The sequence below is a fragment of the Elaeis guineensis genome, chromosome 3, assembly GCF_000442705.2.
Source record: "Elaeis guineensis isolate ETL-2024a chromosome 3, EG11, whole genome shotgun sequence".
Lineage (NCBI taxonomy): Eukaryota > Viridiplantae > Streptophyta > Magnoliopsida > Arecales > Arecaceae > Elaeis > Elaeis guineensis.
The window spans coordinates 104,896,080-104,919,251 of record NC_025995.2 but is presented as its reverse complement, the minus strand read 5'-3'; the positions used below and the strand labels follow the sequence as shown (position 1 = coordinate 104,919,251).

Here is a 23,172-nt window from a genome sequence, read left to right as displayed (position 1 = left end):
GATCTAAGAGAATGATAGGACTCTAACGGCATATGTACATAGAGGAGGTGCTAAAGAGATTCAGCATGAAAAACTCCAAGAGGAATCTTTTGCCCCTTAGACATGGCATTCATCTCTCCAAGAAGATGTGTCCAGACACACCTGAGGAGATCCAGCGCATGAGTAAGATCCCTTATGCTTCGATAATAGGGAGCCTCATGTATGCCATGTTATGTACACATCCTGATATAGCACTTGCCGTAAGTGTCACGAACAGATATCAGGCAAATTCAGATGAAGAACACTAGATTGCTGTTAAAAACATCCTTAAGTATTTGAGAAGGACTAAAGATTTAATGTTGGTCTTTGGTGGAGGATCGGAGCTGAAAGTTGAGGGATACACTGATTCAGAATTTATGACTGATGTCGATGATAGAAAGTCTACATCGGGGTGTATCTTCTTGTGTAATGATAGTGTGGTTAGTTGGAAGAGTTTCAAATAGTCAATCATTATAAATTTGATCATGGAAGTCAAGTACATCGCTGCCTCTGAAGCTGCTAAGGAAGTCTTTTGGTCCAAGAAGTTTGTTGTAGAGCTGGGTGTGATGCCATCATATGCCATTGCACTACACTGTGACAACAACAGTGCCATAGCCCTTGCTAAGGAATCCAGGTCTTACCAGAAGTCCAAACACATAGAGCGGCGATTTCACATCATACGCGAATACCTTGAGAAGAAGTTCGTCGAGATGTAGAGAGTTGACTCTGTGTTAAATGTAGCGGACCCACTAACCAAGCCTCTCAGCCAACAGAAGACCGAAGCTCACTTTGAGAAGATGGGTCTAAGGTATATGGCCAATTGACTTTAGGTCAAGTGGGAGTTTGTTAGATTTGTGTCCTATAAGTCAATTGTTGGCTAACATATTATGTATTTTCAGGGTCTAAATTTGTACTTATAATACTTTCATTATAAATAAAAAACTTTTTCTTTTCAATCATACTTAAGTATCCATGATTTGTCCTAGAAATTAACAAAGATGATTTTTATATATTCTTAAAGAGTTAAGAATTTGAGACATACATTAATTAGTGGTTAATTTTTAAATACTCCCGATCAAGAGATCATCACGGAGGATAGTGATCAATCCATTTAAGATCGAGGCACAATTCACCTCCTTTGTGGGCAGATGAGTCTTGGGTCTGTAGTGTAGAGATACTGGGATAAAGATGTAGATGGTTGTTAGAGAATAACTTGCATTGAGCGTGATCAACACGAGAACCACATGGATGTCTACTCACTTATCAGCGATCTTCTCGATGCTGCAGTGGTATGAGTGATTCTTTGACCTACGGTGATATTGGCTATTCGCAGCGAAGCTACTGAGTTTGACTGCACGTTTTCTTGATCCCTAGCCATTCGGATCCTTGCTGTGTATGTTGGCTTCAGTAGGTTCAGAATCACTGTTTGGAGTAGGATGCACCTAGATGAAATTTATCGACCTTGGTAGAAAAGGAGAAGTCCTATGTGATTTATGAGATTGAGTTCAGAAAGTCTTTGGCCAAAGAAGTATGAATACTAGAAAAGAGTTTCCATGAGATTCGCAAATGAACTTCAGTCGAGCCAATCTTACATAAGACTGACGATGGAGTTTGACGAGTTCTCCATGACCTCCGTCAAGTCGAGACTCACGATAGAAGGACAAAATTATACGATAACTGCACCTAAGGGTTTGTATTTTCATTCTACTGAGTCGTCACTACATACTGCTAGGTATCACTGATGAATTGTGAGACTCATCGGGCATCATCTTGATGATCGATGGCCCTCGAAGGATAGAATTGAAAATATTTCAATCTATCAAAAAGAGTTTCGATGATATTATGATAGAGATCACAACATATCTCACTACTAGATAGAATGGAACCTATGGGGTCATATATTAAGGAATTTAATCTCGAATTTACCAATTGAGCTTATGAAGTTCCAATTGGGTTAAGATTTATTTGAAATTCTATTAGGTTTATGAAAATCATGCTAACACATGGTTAAACCTAATTCTTCTCAAAATTTTGATTTGATCAAGTCCATAGCCTTGAACCTAACCTAAATTCATTTGAATTTAATTAGGCTCTTAATTATAAATCCAAGAGGATTTAATTAAGGCATAATTATCCTAATATTATTTTTTTCATATCTCCTAATTATCTCTAAGTATGCATGTGGAATAGATGGAAGAATGGGTGGCATAATTTTTTTTAAATTATTGAGCGCCATATCCTAGAGGGGCCCACCCCTTCTTATATATCATGGCGTGAAGGAGAGAGAGTAGGATCCATACCTCATCTCTTATGGCTGGAGATTCCTTTTTGGGGCGTCAAGAGTTAGCGTCCCAATCACCTGACATATATTTCATGGATGGCTATTGTACATGCTTAAAAGGGCTGATTAATTACTTTTTATATCTGATTGTATTTGGTATAAATCATATTTAAAAGGTAGAGGATTCTTATGAGATAAGGATCTACCTTTTTAAGATGATAGGGTTTTCAATATGTGTCAGGACTTATATCTATTTAAAAAGAGGTCTCTAGGCTTTCTTAATATTGATTTTTCATCAAGAAAACCTTCCCTCTCTCCATCTCCATGCCTCCTCTCTCTCATATTCTTTCTTTCCTTGCACAAAGGTTGGGTGTTCTCTCTTTCACACACCTAGAAGAAGTTCTGATGACTTAGAGATCAAGGATCGAAGAGAAAAAAAAAAAGGCTGCAAATCAAGGAGTTGATCTCTCAGTTAAGATCAAAAGAGTTGATCAGAGTCCTCAAGATCAAGATTCTTCTTAAGAAGAAGAATCTTTTACGAGAAGAAAAATTCGAAATTGATCCCGGTGGATACTCGTAGAAGTCGGACACGTATGCGGCTCCATCTTCTACGAATCTGAGATCATCTGAAGCGGTGAATTTCTATCTGTGTAAAGATAATGAGATATAATCTCATATTTTTCTTAAATTTCAGATTAATTATATGTGCTTTCTTCTGGACTTGGGTAGGTTTAGATCTAATATCTTGCATGTGGGATTAAAAGGTTTAATCCGATTTATTTTTCACTGCATATTTTCAAAATTTTAAAATCTACACATGCTGCCTACCCTGTTTTCTATCACTCTGATCTTCGGACACCCCCCCCCATTTCCTTTTCCTACCCCCTATCGCCGACCAACCACCCTTTGTGTCTGCATCGCCCCCCCCCCGCCCCCCGCTTCCTTTCCCTACCCTCGGCACCACCACCATTGTCGTCCTCACAGGCTCCCTCCTGTGCCACTCTCTCTCCCTCCTCTCCACCAACATCCACCTCATGGCTGTCTCCGACGTCCTCCACCGCCTCTCCCTCCGTGCTATGAACATCATTCATCATATGGCCATCCACCTCTGGGTCTCCGCCATCACCTTCCTCCCCATCGGTGTTGGCACGACGATGCAAGCCTCCGAAGCCGACCCTATGCGGAGTGGTCAAGGTACTATTTTTATTCTTCATCTCTTATCTAATCTTTTTTGTTCTTCATCCCGATCCTAACCCTATTGCTTTGTTTTCATTTTTTTTTCATTCTCTTGTCTGATCCAACTCTCCCCGCAACTCTACCATAACCATAATCCCTCACTTATTGTTTATTTTCTTCCTATATTCTTTCTTCCTCTTTACTCCGATCCAAACACTATCCCTCTCTTCCTTTTCTCAACTGTTTATTTCTAATTTTTTTTCTAGTGTTTCCTTCTCCAACCCAATTCTGTCTGCAAGCCCATCCTAACCCTAATCCTAAGCATAGACCCCCATAACCCTAACTAGATGCCTGATCATAACCTTAACCCTCACCCCCAACAATAACTAATCCTAGTCCTACCCTAACCCAAACCATATCCAGCCCCCTGACCCTAATCCAAACCCTTGCCAGACAACTAACCCTAGCCAGCCTAACCCTGACCCTAACAGCAAATGGGCTTCAGTAACCCGCTAACCCAAATATTTAGAACCCGGTTCTTGCATCCACTAACCTGACAATCCAAATTCAAATATTTTGGATCCGCCAACTTGTTAGCCCATGAACTGACGATCCGTTTGGTCTACCCATTAACCCATGACTGCGAATTTGGAGCTAGACCATTCTAAACCCGTTAATCTGTATGCTGCTTTCTCCACTTAACCCATCCATCTGTCCATGTTCATTGAACCCTTAATCGCAATAACCCTCTGTCCTTTCTTTTTTCTCTTCACTAGAAGGCTGCTACTCAGTATCAACCGTGACCTTTTTTTTCTTTTTTAGGGGGCATTGAGGAAGACTACCATGGCATGGCATGGCAGCAACCCTTTCTCCCTTCTTTTTTCTTTTCACTAAAAGGCTACAGAATGGTAGCAGCAACCATTCTTTTTTTTTTCTTCTTTTTATTTACATGCAGACATTGAGCAAAGCTGCTACAACATGGCAGCAAGCCATTGTCCCTTTCCTCCCTCATATGATGTTTCTGAATAAAAGAGTAGAAGGTTGCCAAAATCTAGGCAGCAACCCTCCTCCATTCTTAATAAGGAACACAATATTGTTTCTGATAGTATAATGAAAGAGCTTCAGACTAAACTGATGAGGGAAAAGCAAACCAAAAAAAAAAAAGAGAGTTAGAACTCGTCTGTTGTCACCCTCTTTGATCCCTTTTTTTTTTGTTGTCACCCTCTTTAATTCCTCTGATCATCAATAAACTTGATCAAAAAGAAAAGAGAAAAAACAATAGAGACAGACCTCCATCCAAAAAAAAAAACACATCTCACTTTCTCTATTTAGCTTTGAACTCATTTGTACTTGATCGAACCTTTCAAACTTCCTACATATATATAGCCAAAAGTAGTGAAAGAGAATAATAAGGCATTCCATGTTTGCCATCGATATTCTCCATTCTTTTTGTCCAAAAACCTGCTCCCTCTAATTAAAGCTTTCAAGATTTTTTTTTTCTTATACCTCAATCCTATAATCAAAGGGGAATGCACGTTCTTGTTATGTCACTTCCAAATCCACGTGCCCTTTCCTTTTTTTTCTCTTTTTTCGTGATAAGTTGGCTACGAATCCGTGGATGCTGAGTTGGCAATGTACATTAGGCAGAGGCAGCAGCTTCAGGTGTGAACTTATACTCCCTCTCATTGAGAAACATCATCAATGGGCATGGACCTTCTCCTCTACTGCAAGCTTGATGGTTGACCTCTCTGTTTTCCCTCCCTTCGGGCTTCTCCACCACTGAAAAGGAGTTCAGCAGCCAAGGCGCTAACACGTATGCACTCTAACAGACGGCACGTGGCATGCTTGGGGAGCTCTAAACTCCCCTTTCATGTATTAGATAGATTATTATGCAATTTTGTTGATTGCCGTTCTTGGATCTTGGCAGTGCTTTTATAATAGGTAGCAAGATGCACGATGTGGAATTATTAATGATTCAGGCCGTTGGAGTTGGTTGCTGTACTCTGGCGGAAGCATTCTGGTCCAAAATTGGTTGTGATGCTGATTCAAGATAATTAAGTTGACAGTGGATGCAGAAAGACTGTGGAGTACAGTGGGGGTTTTGATGGATTCTTGATTTTTTTTTTTCTTAGTTGACCTGATAATGCTTAACGGATTTCCAAGATTAAGGCTTTTGTTTGCGAAAAACCTGTAATAAAATTATTTTAGGTATTCTTATGCATTTTTATTCAATTAAACAACTTTTACTGCCACTTATAAAGCTGGAATAGAAAATGATTCTTCTGTAGAAATTTTAGAAAATCTGAAAAGCAGTTTTTAAGCACTTATTCTTTGATCCAATTTCAGGTAGTCGTTGAATAGCTTGTTTAGGATAAAAGAAGTATCCCAACTTAATCATTAAGTTCATCCACTAAATTGATGTGGAACCAAGTAATGCCACGGCGTGAGAGAAACAAATGGGCAACTGGGGCTTAATCCAAGCAGTTTAGCTTTCCTTTTCTCAGATGTCAAAGGAGTTAGATCCGGCATAAGTGATTAAGAACTTGTAGAGTTATGATTGAGGGAAGAACTTGGATTATCATATGGTGGGGTTTGCTGGAGGAGTTCCAAGATGGGCATAGCATGGCTAGGATGGTCGACCTTTGTACTTAGTGTAGAGCGAGTAGGGGGCATGGGGGGAGAGATGGAGAGCTAAGTGGGGTTGAGAGGCTACCCGGTAGCCATGCGCCTTGGCGTGGTGGTCACATGATGTAGCGGTGCCCACCGGTGCAGTGGCCTGCCTTGCTTCTTTTGCACTGGCCAGTCACCAAATCCTGAGAGGATCGTAGCACCTAACAAAGTCCTCTAATCTCTTTGATTCCATAAAATCGGTTCTTCTCGACGAGCAGTCGAGATATTCCTACAGTAAGACTACTCTACTGTACTCTTCCATGCATATGATTATGTTCGTTTTTGACATCCACTAATGATAAGTCGTTGAAGTTTCTGAGTGATCCTTCGACAACCCGTAACAGCTTTAATTTGGGCTATGACAATGATTTGTGTTACTTATCATATAGCTGTCGGTCATGCATTGAGTGTGTTAATTTTAACATCATTTTTTGGTTTTCTTATTACAAGAAGTTTGCTAAACGGTGCCTATTTATTAGCGATTCAACTACTATAGATCTTGAACTAGAATGAAATAGCCATTGAACAGTTATGGAATATAATGCATGTTAAGTTCTAATGGGATCTGATGCATTAGTACTGATATAATCATACCCTGTAATATATGTCGACTTACTTGCAAAGAATATTCATAAGACCCAACCCGGAGACAAGAACGCAAATTAGTACAAGACTGAGACAGGATAAATCGAACATAGTAGGCGGCATGAAATAAATTGTTGAAAACCAAAAGACCATGGCCTTAGCCTTTTTATTTTATTTTATTTTATTTTATTTTAATGTCATGCAGGAACTTCGCAGGACCTAAGAGTAAGAACTGAAGCTACAGAGACAACTGGTGCAGCGCGGGACATGTTGGTTCGTTCCACAGGGATGCTGGGCCACCCGGCGTCTACAGAACTATTAATTTGCCAGACAAAAACATAATAGGATGGGCTTAAAGAAAGGGATCGGCTCAATAAATTTTCAAGGCCATGGTAGTTAGAGAAAATGGCGAATCTAGAAAAGCACTTTCTTCATTTATTGGAGCATACTGGGTACAAGCGTCGTACGCACAACTATTTGAATGAAACATGTCACATCTAGCGTCGGTTAGGAATCAAATTTAAGATTGTGGGCCTCGTGCAGGGACCTTTGTAATCTCTGCTAACTTTACTGTTAATCTATCCACCTATGATCCATATATATCATGTTCATAAGCCATTTTCACCGTGTCCAAAACCAGGCTAGAGTGCTGGTCGTCAAAAGTATGGGCAATAGTCTGATTGACTATATCTTGCTAATTTTTCCAAGTAAATTGCTTTTTTTCTTTTCTTTTCCTTCAGAACTGGGCTGGTTCAAAAAGCCAGGCTAAACATAGGAGTGTGGGCAGGATCTGACCCAGGTCTTATAGCCGATATTATCTGCCGAAAATGAAATCTTGTTGTAGCTTATTTAATTATTTGTGACCCAATACTTATAGCCATTAGATAGGAATTGTTGGACATCCAAGGAATTTCTAGTTTTCTTTTTTACTTGAACCAACATGACCTTCAACTATGTTGTCCTTCAATTAAATCTTCAGTTGGAACAAAAATTCCCAGCCAGTTGCCAATCAGCCAAGTATACTAGCAAAAAAGAAACCCGGCCCCTGGTTTGGCTAAAGTGAAACAGCCATTTGGAAAATTAAGCAGCTACTTCCTACTTGGTTGTTCCTTGCCAGAGCATTGACTCCAGATCCCCACTTAATCTTTGGTGGATGATCACCAATGCTAGGTTCCCTATGTTTATTTAATCTCTGCGCATCTGAAGTGAAGCCTTCAGAATGGTTTAAGATAAGAATCAAGGTAGTCTTCAATAAAACCATTGCTTCTAAATCTGGATATTCTTTCAAGGGGTTCTCGATAACAAATTCGACAAGCCTATAAGACTAGAAACACACACCTGGTAGGAAAATCGTTTACATGAAATTTGAGTGGGAAATGGTAATTGAAATGCTGTATTGATTGTAATTGAGATGCTGAATTGATTGATCGCGAAAATTTGACAGAAACACATTAGCTTTTGGGCCCAAACACTTTGCTTGGCTAACACTAGGCAAGTGGGGAAGAGAAGCATGATGTTAATAATAGACCTAATTGCTTTTGCTGGCAGTCTCTGTGATCAAACTAAAACATTGGTATAAGAAATTTGCAAAAATTAATGATTTGAGAATTTGGGGACAAATTTTTCAAATGATGTATTTTTCTGAAAGAAGTAACTTTGTTCTCTCAAACTTTATCGGTAGGTTCGCGGTTCCTTTCATCTTAAAAAAGAAAAGATCCTGAAACTAACAGCCAACTAAGCAGCGAGGAGCCCTTTGGTGAAGCCTCATCTATAGTATCCCTTTAATAGAAGTTTTCGCTTGGTTCTCAAAATGGCCCCTAAATAAATTTGGAGAGATCTTTTGGGGTAATAACCGTCAAAATAAATCCCTGAAATGTTTTGTGACAGTAAGCATTTTTCACCAATAACAAATGGATTAAGTTTCTTGTGATAAAAAATAAAAAAGGCATTTGCAAACTCTCATATTTTTCACATCTAAACTCTATTTCTTTTTAGAAAATGATGTGAAAACGTGTCTTAATTTCATTGAGATCACGAAATTTGATGCAAAGGGAAAGAGGAGGAAAAATGGAAAATAAAAACCAGCCCATGGCAATCAGGCATAGCAGTGGTTTTGGACATCTCAGCAATCCTCTCTTTCTATAACTTCCACCAGACCACAACAGCTGGTATATTCCAACCTGCCCTCCATCTTTGCTTTCTGGCTCTTTCTATTTGTCCCGGATGAACTCAAAGTAGCAGCTCGACCCACCACTTAATCTTTAACATAAAGAATTCCCCAGCCTTTCTGAAAAAGCCATGTTAAGAAGATACGAGAAATAGACTCGGCAACATCGAATACGAGGAGGAATTCTTTTTGACACCCAAACTCTTCACCTTCTACAATCACGTTTAAAGGAAAATGCTCCAGAAGTGATCGATAAATGTACTACTAGCTTGGCAACTTAATATTCAACCAACCTTTACACATTGCTCACCAATCTCCTTATGCCATGTGGTAAGATAAGCTTTTAAGATGAAGAATGGCTTAGGAATAAAGCTAGTATTAGCTTGTTGTGACATGCCATAGTGATCTTTGCTTAGTATCTCTTCTATATCTTTGCAATATTCTCCTGCGTTGCTTCGTCAAGGAATGGAAGCATTTAAAACTTAAAAATTAGTTTTTACAGGCACATATATTTACAGTTTCTACTAAGAAAAGAGATAGGAAAAAGAAATTATTATATTTCACAAGCCTTCAGGAGTACAGGTACAAGAATTTAGCATCAAACAAGTTATAAACAAGACTAACAGAGAGTTTACAACTTTAGATTAACCTCTTTCTTTTCATGAGCTCTACTTAATTAAAACCTTGATAAATCTACATCCAAATTTGTTTTTTGTTTTCTTATGCGCCCTGCTAAGATATAGTAGACTAAACACCACCTCATCATCTCATACGGAGAACCGCTCCAAAGGAAGCTGTGACGTTTTTCTTTTTCTTTTTTTTTTTTTGGATGAAATCAAAGGAAGCTGCGACGTTACTTTCCACGACTATAATAAACAACATCAGCTCCATTTTTTAGAAAAATTCTTTCCAACCAAGCCTATAAAGTACCCAACACAGCAATAACATATTAAACTCCATAAATTCTAGAGGCCATTATCCATCTTGATGGTCACGTTTTAAACTGCCCCTTGGGAGCACTCGACTAAATTACAAATGATCTCGCAATAGTCTTATTCATACCTAATCTTCTAATTACAAAATTTAAAAGAGTACGGGAACTCATACATTGCTTTTCCTAATTATAAAGCGATCCGTGGATGCACCCCGGCCCACTTCAATCAAACCATACCTCTGTACATTTGTCTGCGGTTGGATTGAGCCATCTTTCAGCATTGTCCTGCTAAATTAATGACTTGCTCAAGATTCATTCAATCAGATAATTACTTTCACTAAAACAATATTTTCTGACTCGATTTATTTATAGATAAGCCAAATCTAAACAGCCCCTTGCTGCCAAATACAATTACATGGTAATAAATTGTGCAATAGTCAAGAAATCGCACAAACATCACGTGTTTGACTCGGATAATTCCCTCATAATTGTTTTTAAACAATTTTCTTTGCTTTTAGTAATGCTTAAAAAATGAAAAAAAAAAAAAAAAAACATTAGTGAACCGAGCTCAAACATTAATGGCCATGCTATTCTTAAACTCAAGTATTAATGATTTGAGAGTGATCCAAGTCAAACTCGAACAGCCCAAAACTATCGCCGGTTCGCTCAGCACCAATTTAGGATGCAAATATTTTTTTCCCCATATTCCCTGCAATTATCACAGAGATAATATATATATATATATATATATATATATATATATATAAGAAAGAGAATATTTCTTATATTAAATAATATTTTCTAAAGCCGCCTCCACCACACCAATTAACGTCTCCGTCGGTGAGTAGAGACGGCGACGGCCCCGCTTATTTATTCCCCCGCCTCACCCCGTATTTCCCGTGACCGCCTTTTAGCCGTTAACCTCCCCACTGCGCTCCCACATCCCATCTCCCACCCGGCCCTCCTCCTTCCAACCAACCTCCTCTTTTTTTTTTTTTGGGGTAATCCCTTCTTCCTCCCCCCCACGTCCCTCTTCTCATCTACAAATCCTCTCTCTCTCTCTCTCTCTCTCTCTCTCTCAGTGTGTGTGTAACGATGGAAGTGTGCTCGGAGAACTGGGGGTTGACAGCCTTGGCGAGCCCAAGAATCTCCTTCTCCCACGACCTCTCTCAGTCCGACCTCTCCCCGTCTTCCACCCCCACCGAGACCCCCCGTCTCGACTCCTCCCTCCCGCTAGACTCCACCGCCGACGACTTCGACTTCAGCCTCAGCATCGGCCTCCCCACCCACGACCCCTCCCTCGCCGACGAGCTCTTCTCCAACGGCAAGCTCCTCCCCCTCCCAATCAAGAACCCCTCCGCCCCACTCCCGCCATACTCACCCACTCCTCCTCCGCTCCCACCGCCCGCAGTTCCCTACCCCAAGAAGCACGGCAGCCTCCGCGAGATCATGGCCAGCTCCGACGATGACGACGACAACGTCATCAAAAGATCTCCCTCTTCCTCGCAGAGATCATTCTGGCGGTTCCGCAGGAGCAACAGCCTTAACTGCGGCGGCGGCAGCCGGACAGGACTCATCTGTCCCTTTACGTTACTCCGCAGCAAGTCCACCGGCTCTTCGCCCACAATAAACCCGCCAACAGTCCGTAGTAGGCCCGACAAGCACCACAACAAGACCAACCAAAACAATGGCACTCGCGGGAGCTGCAGCAAGGATGACAGCAGTATAAATCCATCGTCGTCGTTATTATTCCGTAAGGTCTCGACCGATTCGAGTGCAAGAATCTATTACTATTCGGGTACGCGACGATCATGCAGCAACGGAGTGAGGATTAGTCCGATTCTGAACGTGCCGGCGGCTAGCTGTGTGTTTGGTTATCTGTCATGCAGCTGTGGGGATAAGAGCATGAGGAGGGGATCCACAGTTACTTGTTCTCCATGAAGAAAGTGGATCGGGTTTGAAATTATGAGGAGGGAGGGGTGGGCAAGGGAGGGTTGTTTGTTTGTAATGATAGGATATACTTTTGGGGAGACTTTTTCTCTTTTTCTTTTTCTTTAGCTTTTGATTTGCTATTCTCTCTTGTTTGAGGTGTTGTGGTGGAAGGAACTGTGGATAGGGGGATCATGAAGAGTGCTGAGGGACTGGGGGACAGGGAGAGCAGGGTCCCCCTGCTTTCACGCTTGGTTGGTTCCTTGGAATGTCTGTGGACTGTTCTGGGATTTCCCCTCTCGGCCCGTTGTTGCCTACTGTTGCTCCCTCCTTTTATATATATATATATATATATATATCTTATGTGCTCTCGGGGCAATGGGATTGCTTTGGTTTATTGTGTGGCTGAGGGTGTATGTCCTAAATTTAAGGTTGCTTGTTTTATATGCTTTTGGCCTCAGGGAAAGCAAGAGGCTGTGTAACTCGTGAAGGCTTTTGACTTTGAGTTGCACGTAAGGTTAAACTTTCTCTCCTACTTTTGCTGCTCCTCTAGCTTCAGTTGGTTTAAAAAGGAAGAAGTTTTACGGACCTTTTTTTTTTCTTACCACTACTGACGGCAACAGCGTACCTTCAGATGGCAGATGGAGCGACCGTGGAGGGAAGTAGATTTGTTTTTATTTGTTTTTGAAATTTGACTTGCAATTAAGTATGATCGCTGAAGTATATGGACGACATATTAGTGATAGTGCTTATGCATCCCTATTCGCTAGGTTTGGGCATGTCTTATCAAGTCACATCATCCTTGCGTGGTAGATAATAATTGCCTTATAATTGTGTTGCGATTTAGGTGGTAATATACTATTGTGGCATTTGTCACGCGACCTCTATTTTTCTGCTACTGGAAGTGCACCCTTATTTTTTATTTGATCTCCTCTGTCCGTCTCATCAGAAACCACTAAAGAAATTATTATGTTCAAAGAGTGCTTTCAATCAAGTACTGCATTAGATCAATATGGTTGCATCCAGATATTAATTATATAGATATACACTAGCTCAATTTGCAATTCCATGAGCTACATGCTAGTAGTATAAAATGAAAAATTATTAGCTTGCGTGGTACATGATTATATTTTTTTCCCCAAATTTTACAACTTATACCTTGCGTGGTATTTCCCCTTGAAATTATAATTCATCTCTGCAGCCCATGAGTTCCTCGCATTTTTTTACCAAAAGCGTTCTAGAATAAATCCATCACAACTAAATGCTAGAATCTCTAAATTAATCTTCTTTTACCCAAAATAGACCTGTTCAATTGAGCCAATTTATTTGGTCTGATGGATTATGTCTAAGTTTGATCTGCCGTGCTCTTCTCGGAATAATTCTTGCGAGGTAAAATTCTTCATCTGGAGCCCAATCAGTCTTATCTAATTCAATAAAATCTATAGCTGGTGTCTTTTAGATTCAAAGTCTCAGTTACTTAAGGCATCAGTTTTGACTTCAAGCATGAGTTGGCCTAGAACAGTTTGGCCTCTAACCTTCGCATAATTGACAAGGAGGCACCAAATACATAAGCTTGACAAATTGCTAATCTTCTCAACTTCATTGTAAGTTCAACATGAACGATGCAATTTGAAGACCATCTAGCTCGTGCAGATCCGGCCGACGGGCTATCGAATAAATTGGTATATAGTCTAGCCTTTAACTTTCATCAACATTGCTTCCACCACCAACATCAAAAGTTACTCGCAATGAGTAGGGAATACTCTAGAGTCTAGTCCCCTTGAGAAGTAGTCATGGCTTTGAATCTCGTAGCATCGGTATGGGATTTTAGAGTCCACTTTCCAGTTGGTATCACATGGATGCTGTGGGTGAGAATTGAGTACCGCGGGTCATTCGCGTGGGGTTTACTGCAACGTAAAAGCGGAGGGCATGGATGTTTATGAGCTCAATGCAGATCACTTGAGCGCGTCGATGTCACGGAAGGTATAGACGAGCGATTGGTGGGCCAAACGCACCACTCCATGTGGTAGAGCACGCAGGTGCGAGCATGAGCACACAAATGCATCCTGCTTTTTAGTAGGATCTGTTTCGCAAAATTCCGTAGAGTTTGTGATGAATTTGAAATTTTAAAATAAAATTTATTGAAATTTGGGATGGTTTTAAAATTTGCCCCTTGAGTATCCACCATCCTAATCTGATTATATATAATATATAATTTTTATAAAATTATATATAATGACATCTAGTCTCCACCTCTACCATTAAGCTATAAAACTCATTTATATTTTAAATTATTTACTGAATTATTTATACCCATTTTTATTTGATATTGTTTTTTTTTTAATAACTCTTGGTGGATATTCGACCCCATCTGAATAATCTGATCTGAATAAAAATTAATCAAATGGGTTCAGAAGTACAACAAATTTATTATTTTTTGATGGATAGATTTAAAATTTTTAGATAAATTTTTTATCAGATTTAGAATAGATTTGGATAGTAGAATTTTAAATAGATTCAGATATGTATAGGATAAATCTTATTATATGCAAAAAGTTTAAAATATCAAAAACATCAAAATATTAATATTTTTTCTGAAACACAAAGCCCTGCATGTGCTTCTTTTCTTCTTATCTTTTTTATAAAAAAAGAAAGGTAGTGGCTTTATTTATAGTAGCAGTGTTATGTATAATAACCACTGTGCAGCTATCAAAGACAGTCACATGCACATTTCACATAGAATCGCACACATAGATAACCATACAAAAAAACATTTACTTAGGTTTTATTTAGTTGGGATGTGTCAAATTATGGGATAATTTAATAATTTTTAAAAATTATTTATCTAAAAAAATGATTGTGAAGAAAAATAATTTTTATCATATTTAATTAATGAAAAAATTACTTCAGAAAATAATATTAGAATAAAATTATTTTGTTTGGTTAGAGATAATCCTATATAGAAATATCATAAAATTTATAAATATGCCTTTCAATATAAAATATTATCATCTTCATTCAGTTTTTATATAATAACTATAATCACATAGTTATTTTTATAATACCATCTGCATCTTAATTTTTATACAAAAATTTTTTATTGAATAAAACTGCTTGCTGGGCTATATGGTTGGAGAGAAACTAAAGAGAAGAAGCCACTTCTCCAGTTGCTCGACAGGTTGCTTCCTTGCTAAACTCTTGGACAATCTTCTTTAATGGCAAGCATGAAGGTAGTCTCAAGGACATGCTGAGAAAGCTGAATGACATGCTTAAAATATAGAGGTGTTGTCTCAAGAAGGGTGATTATCAATATACGGTGATATAGCTTGTATTGTGTCCCCTCCCTTGGGCCCTATAGATCTAGGAATCCTGCTCCCTCTTATTCTAACTAGCCATCGCAAGTCTTTTCGGTTATACTTTGGTTTCCTAAAACGATATCTCCTTATTTATGTTAGCCAATTATCCTATTCCTGAGATACTGTAAGAATTATGCTTTGAAATAAACTGCTGGATGGTAACACTCCCATTATATCAAAAAAAAAAATTATATATACAGTTTTATTAAAAATATTTTTATTAAAAATAGATTATCATTATTTGAGAATTTATCAAATACTAACCCTCCATGATATTTGTTTCGTCTTCTCTCTTTCGGAAATAAACATGAGATCCATCAATTTTTTTTTTTACTATCTCTTTTCTATTTTTCATACCAAATATGATAATCTGATATAAAATTTATTTTCTCATGCTTGAATAATCCAACCAAATGAATCCTCACGAGAATCATTTATTAGGAGATACAACAGAGACAAAATAACCAACCCTATCTAATTCAGTGAGGATGTCTCCACCATTCATCATGGAGCACAACTCCACCATGCAACGCATCGAGCACATCTCCGCTTCTCTACAATGGTTGGCCGCACTGGCAAATGCAGAGAAGGCAATGGACCTAGTGGGTGGGCAGAATTGCCCCTTTGTTTTAGACTTTATTTGCAACACGAGTTGAGGCAAAAGAGACATTAGCAACATATACATTCTAGGTCCACTTTCAATCTAGATAAATTACTCCATTGTGTAGGCGAGACACGAAGGTTTGTTCTATTCTACCTTAATTCTATTTTTTGCTCCAAGGTTATTATATTGAAACTGAATTTCATAATCTTACAACCAAACAAATCCTAAAGGTTGCATGCAAATATTCTTCTTCATCCTCAAAATGTGGATGCTAGCCATTCGATCATTTCAAAATGTTTTTTAACTACATATTTTGGATAAAGAATCATTTCAGAATGTTAAAAAGACTTCTAAGTCGGTGGCTGATTAATAGCCGGACCAAGCATATGACTACTTGCAAGTTTGTGATTGGCATTTTTCAGATGCTTGGCTCATTCTGATTTCTGATTGCAAATAGTCCTGTCACTTCTTTCAAAAAGCAACAATAATGCAGCAACCTGCCCTGGGATCCAAGTGGAAAACAAGAAAAACTTAGAGAAATTGAGGTCATAGTGTTTGGAGTGTAATTGAATTAATTGTAACACCTGGCGATGCAATTCCATATCCCTAGAACACCAATTACTCAATTACCAGCAACAAAACAAACACTTGGATCTACCTTCAAAAGGTTGGCTGAAATTGACTCCTTTTTTTTCTCAAAAGAACTAGGTTGGAAATATATTTAGGTAGAAGAGCGCATAAAAAATATCATCCACATTTGACACCACTTTCAATTGCAGCATCCAAGCATAAGCATGCCGATGAGTTTGTTTCTTCGCCCAAAGAGACGTAGAGATGGCATCTTCGCAAGGTAATTAGATATGAAATTTGGGCTTACCTTAATCCAGATACTAACTTGTAGTTTGGCTAGTTTAGACCAATATTTATCTCACTCGATTCAGCTTGGGTTGAAAGCTGTTAACTTAATTTCTGCCAGGTTGGGCTCTAACTAAACCTCTTCTCAACACATAACCAACGTGAACTTCTATAATAGGACTCCGAAATCAATGCAGTACCATCCCATTTCTAGTGTTCAAACCCTCTGCACCATACCCAAATATAACCAATACGTCTATAATAGGGATGCCAATCAAACACAATTAAAACCTTACTTGGATCAATCCAACCTAATCCTCCCAACAAGTCCAAACTGGATTGTATTTGGTTCCAACCTTCCAGTTTAGGGATGCATCTTTTCATGCAAATGAAGGATTCGCATTCCTTCATGTGAATCCACCATTGGATCATCACGGGACGCTTCACGATGCGGGCAGATGAATGACAAAGTTCGAAGCTCTTTGAGATCTGTGCAGTGGGTGATGCAATGGTGGATTTGTGTGAAGGAAGGTGAATTCTTCTTTTGTGCGAAAGTTACAACCTTATTTGGACTGGCGGGAGATATTTTGCCCATCTGGTTGGCTCTAGTTTGGCCTTTAAAGCAGGGCTAGCTCGCCAAGTTGCACACCTAACCATGTTTCGGCAACCTACGTCTGTGGTGCTGTATTCTCTTTAGGTAGCAGGCAACTCAATGCTGAGCTGTGGATGCTATCATTTCTAAATAGCGTCCGGCAGCCCTCCAGCAATGATCCATTTGCTATAGAGTTTTCCTTGATAGAAGGCCACTCCTATGGATAGAGTTTGTATCTTCCATGCAAAAGAAGGATTTATCTTTCTTCTCGCCAATCCACCATTGGATTGTACAATAGTCGCTTTGAGATCCATATAAGTGAATGAATAAAAAGTATCCGATGGTGGATTGGCATGAGGGAAGGTAAATCCTTCTTTCATGTGAAGGATACAACCCGAACCCCCACTCCCCTTGCTTTCAAGAGGAAAACCAGCCTGCTGACTGGTACGCAGACGCAGAACCAACCAATTTTGAGGGAAAATTATCCCTCCCAGCCAACTTGTATGCTCTAGATAACAATGCGGATGGTCATTTGTCCATGGAAACTCAAAGCTTAACATGCTTATATAATACTGAGGGGCTTGATAACATGTTGGTGAGACAGAAGTCAGACTTCTGCTTGAAAGCTCTGGACACCACCTGCATAGAGAACAAATGATGGTGCCTTGGCTGGAGATTTCTGAGTACTGGCAGAAAACTCAGTCTAGCGGCAACTTCACTGATAGTGCCTCGGTACTAACTAGGTGACCTCTTCGACTGACTAGATTAATCGAGTGAAAAAATTCATGTGTCATTGGAGTTAATGGAATTGGCGCTTTTTGGATCAGAAATGATGAACGAGATTGAAGCTCGTAAATCACAGGCATTTCCAGCTAAAACAAGGAGGAAAATTGCTATCTAATAATATGGATCTCAACATGGCCTGACAAGGATCAACTCGAGGATATATACGATTGATATTTCGTAATGTCTAAAAGGTAAGAGATTGGATGTGTCTTCAGAGTCTGCCACCATTTGATAAATAGGCGACATCACACTCACAGTGGTCACCAAAAGGGCAGTCTAAAAGGGGCTCAGACATAGTTGGGCATGTTTGAATGAAACCTTTTGATTGCAACACAAATTGCCAAGAGCCTTAGGCGAAACGCTTTTCAGCTCATTCAATCTTTGTTTCTTCATTGACAACGAAGAAAATAAGCGTTCAACGGTTCAAAAAAGAATCATATTATAAAGAGAGGATCAGAAGGCTTATAAGGAGCTGGATAAAAGAAGCCAGATCAATATTATTATTTCCTTCATTCCTGGTGTACTGCAGCGTAGTAAATTATTCTATTCAATGCTCCAAGACAAGCAAGACGGCTCTTGGAAATAGTTTCAAGAAACAATCCATGTAAAAGAATTAGCCTTAGAAAAAGCATATCAGTCTATATGACCTTCCTAAATATATAGGAGGTGTGCAAGAAAATTGACCAAACCACAAACCCAATTCAAACCGGTTATTTTGGTTCACTTTGAGTCAGATTTTTCTATATCAAATTTGATTTTGGTTTGAAAATTTTAGAAATTAAAAAAAAAATTATTTAGTTTTATTTTATTTTTTTAAGTAATGATTTAAATCGAACCGACTTATATGCATCCATTTTATGGGTCCAGGCCTAGTTTAGTGGTGAGTCTTGCATACTTGATTCAAGTTGCCTTCAATGTCTTCTCTTCTCCCCCCGTATGGGCAGCTCTCTGACGTCTTCTGTTCAACAGCTTCGTGCTCTCCTCTCACTCCTATTACTGGGACCACCCTTCGCCCACTCTTCTTATCGGAGTTGTATCCTAGATCTTGATTCGCCAAGTCTTTCTCGCCTCCCTCGAAACCTCGCTCACACAAGTTTTCTATTCGACTTGATCTTCTCCCCCTACAGACCTACCAAATCCTTCCCCTCCCTTCTGTCCCCCACCGAAGCCAATCTATCAGCCTAGGCTACCATCATCTGGCTGCTAAAATAATCACTGGCTTCACCATATCGTCGAGCAAACCGACATCCCTTTCAATCACTGCATGACTGTTCCTTTTTTCTTCTCTCCCTCCCTCACAGGCCGTAGATCAAGTTGCTACCACCACCTCTGATCTCCAACGCTTCCTTCGTTTCAAAACCCCGATGTCCCGATTCAAGCTCAGATCCCACTCTTCTCTGACCCTATTTCCATGGCATGGCTCACTTCAACTGCAGTTACTAGAGGAGCGAACTATTTCTTTCCCGCTTGGGCTCCAGCAAGCCTCTCCACCTTCTTTCTTTATGTATTAATTAATTCTAGCCAATGCGATTCCCTTGAACCCTAGTAAAAACCCACCCCTCGATTCTCCCTCGCCATTGCCTCACGGACCCGACAATCAAAGCCTGGTGGTTCTTGATGCAGAGGAGGGCAGTGGGGGATTGTCCCGACGAGCCAAACAACTGTCGATCCTCACAATGGTGGGAAGAACAGCATGATTTTGTTTCTTCTTTTCTTTCTTCTCATTGGATTTCATCCTCCTTGGCAGAAGCCCATCTGGCCCAACCCATTTGACACAAGCTCATTTAGCCTCGAGACCTAATAAACCGTACCCAATCGAACCGAGTTTCTCAAATCGATTTGAACTGATATTTTTTTTTTTTTTTTTTTAATTTTAGAAAACTCACTAAGTCGATTCGGTTTTAAGAATAACGCCCTAAATTGATGCTGCATGTACTTATGAATATGCATGAAGCTAAAAATAGTTTGAATGTTACGGTGACAAGTGTATGGATTTTTTTTGTTAATATGCCATTACAAAAAACTCAATTTACATATTTAGCCCGGACAAACTTTTATTGTTACATCCCTGAACAGTTTTATTTTTTGCACAAATACGCCTGCTGTTACAATCCGTCCCGCAGCGTTTACCCTACCGTCATACTGGACGATAAAAAATAAATTAAATAATATTTTATCTAAGATGATGAAAGTGCCCCTGTGGCCCCTCTACCCGCACGCCCACGTAGATCCTCTGATCCCCACCGTCATCCCCTACCAAATCCCATTCCCTCCATCGTATCCACCAGCCACACCTTGAAGCCACCACGCTGTCCAGGCAAATCATATCGGCTCCCCAGGGAGAAGGGCCCCGCCGTATGAACATCTAGAGGCAAATGACTCAAATTTTTACGAGTTACTGAAGCAAGTTTTCAAATTATGCCATCCTATTATATATATATATATATATATATATATATATATATATATATATATATATATATATATATATATATATATATATATATATATATATATGTCATCCTATAAGTACCTTGTACAGGCCTCTTTAGTGAAATGGAGCTGGTATGCCCAAAGCACTTCTTCAAAAATAGCCCAAAAGAGACTTCCACCAAAACATGCCTGAACCAAAATAAAATATTGGCCAAAACGTAAGGCTCAAATCGGATCGGATATTAATATATTCATATTTATATTTATTTTATTTAATAAATATAAATATAAATATTATTTAAATATAAAAATTTATATCTATATTTATTTTAAACAGATACGGATGCAATTCGAATATTGAAAGTATAGATATAATGATAGATATAACTTAGATAATTAAACTTTATGACTACAAAATTGAAGATATTACTAGATAAATGATATGTCAAGTTACTAACATATTTATATAGTTATATATATATATATTTTAAAAATTAATAAATACTATATAAAATTATATAGAATTATATATAGATTCGGCTATTTGAATATGGATCAATAGTTGTCTATCCATATCCATATTCATTTTTCTTTCACGGATATGAATATTAGTCGGATCCATAAATTTATGTCCATATCCAGATTGATTTAAATACAAAAATAGATGCGGATGGATAATATACATATCATTTTCACTCCTATCAAAATCATGTTGGATGGATATCTAGCCAGGACACCATCTCCCAAGACCTTTTCAGTACCACGTAATGCAGCAGAAAGAAAGAAGAAATAAAATAAAAAACAATCAAAATACGTGGATCAGCCACAAAAGGGCTCGCCTCCACGGGGCATGCAAACTTCACTATGAAAAAAAAAATTTACAAGAGGAGATCTCACCCTCAACCCTCGTACACCTAATTTCTCTCTCACTAGAAATTTTCCTCACAAAAACTCTCCCTCTTGGAAGACCTCTTGAACCCCTGAAGTGCCTGGCATCCGCTATCCAGGAGCCCTGCTCCTCTCTCAGTGGCCTCACACCTCTCTCTTTCTCTTCTCCGGTTCCGTGCGACATCCTCAGCAAATACCGAATCACCACCCTTTCCCTCTGTGGCTCACAAGCCTTTCTAAAGGCTAAAACTTGTATTAGATTAGGATTCTCAATCCTAATCGAATCCAAACACAGCTAAAATAACCCAGATCAAGGCCCCAAATCGTCGGATCAAGATCGGGATGTCCTTGGGCCCTCCGATCGTACTCCGATCCACGAAACAGTACCGTGGACTGCGAGAAACGCATGAAAAACGCCCACGCGGTCCACAGGCCTAGCCATAGACCACTCGATCCATGGTGGACCAGGGTGCAGGGCCCAAGCAAGGCGCCTAGGCCTGGGTCGGCCCATGCGCAAGGGCCTGGGCTGCGCCCGCGCATGGGCCCGCGCATGGGCTGGGCCGCGCGCCTAGGTCGCGCGTCCCGTGCGTTGGCCCCGCTTGGGCCGCATGCCGTCGCTCCGCCGGCCACCGGCCGCCGGTGGTCCTCCCCGCCTCGGGTCTAGTGCTGACTTCAAAAGCTCATATCTCCTCCATCTAAGCTCTGTTTGGGACGATCTTGATCTCGTTGGACTCCATTTTTCGTCACGAACCTCGCTGTGGGCTCAATGTGGATTGAATCTCGAGACATCAAATCCTAACAATCTCCATCTCAACTCGATATTCGACCTCCTCCAAACTTCGAGAGCCTCTGGATCTCCTCGACCCCATACCCTGGGACAATCACCTGCTGATCATAGATGGATAAATATGGGAGTCGAGCCAGACTGCTCGATCTCATCTCCGTCGTATGCTGTGCTCCTCCAGACCTGAGACCTGCTCGGGGCATCATCTTGCGGCAATAGGAATCTTACCTTGCGACGTCGCCTCTCATCCTCCCGAGTTTCCTGTCTCGTGTCCGATCCACCTCCAAGAGCTCCACCTCGCTCTGGGCTCCACATGACTCCCGAAGCTCCACCTCGCACTAAGCTCCCCGTCAGGTAATAATGTCCTCTCCTCCCCTTCTTCTCCTCCAGCATAATCCTATCACCATGTAGCACCCTCAGGATTCCTCCACCAGCTACCGTCCTGTAGCCTCTCGAATCCAGTCTGCTAAGTGAGATAAGATTCTGTCTGAAATCGAATATGTATCGAACCTCCTCCAATTTCCTCACTGCACTGTTATGTGTCCTCCAGCTGACCATCCCGATGTCTCTGATCGCACAGCTCGATCCATCCGGCAGATATACAGTGCCCTCATTGTTCTCTAGGGAGTCAAACTGCTTCTCTCTGCAACATACATGATAGGGACATGCAGAATCTAATATCCATTGCTGGAAAGAAGTAGATACCTCATCAGATATCTCCAGGACATCTCCATCTGAATCGCTGCCGGCCGTCACTACAGCAGTCACCGTCCGATTTTTGAGTTGAGGGCAATCTCTGGCTAGATGCCCCAACTCCTCACACCGGTAACACCTGATTTTGCTCAAGTCCCTCCTGGACTTAGACCGCCCTCGTTGCGATCTCCTGTTGCTCCGTATATCGCCTCCTGCTCCTCCAGAAGCTACCAAAACTGAGCTACCGCCACCTGAGCTCGAAGCTGGATTCTCCCTCCTGAGAACCTCGTTCTGGAGTATCGCCGTGGTGACCTCGTCCATCTTGATGATGCTCTTCCCCACTAGAAGAGCAGCCACCAAAGACTCGTACGAAAGGGAAAGCGACGCCAGCAAAACCAGTGCCCTGATTTTCTCCTCAACA

General features: G+C 40.2%; 1 protein-coding gene across 1 annotated transcript; it reads left to right on the top strand.

Moving 5' to 3' along the window:
- The first annotated feature begins 10,761 nt into the window (after positions 1–10,761).
- LOC105041235 (uncharacterized) lies at positions 10,762–12,278 on the top strand. Its single transcript, XM_010918107.3, has one exon. The coding sequence runs from the start codon at positions 10,927–10,929 to the stop codon at positions 11,770–11,772; it is 846 nt and encodes a 281-aa protein (XP_010916409.1). The 5' UTR covers positions 10,762–10,926; the 3' UTR covers positions 11,773–12,278.
- Positions 12,279–23,172: the final 10,894 nt, after the last annotated feature.

What these genes read in the sequence shown, in the direction of transcription:
- LOC105041235 (XM_010918107.3), top strand. Translation starts at nt 10,927, where the DNA reads ATGGAAGTGTGCTCGGAGAACTGGGGGTTGACAGCCTTGGCGAGCCCA.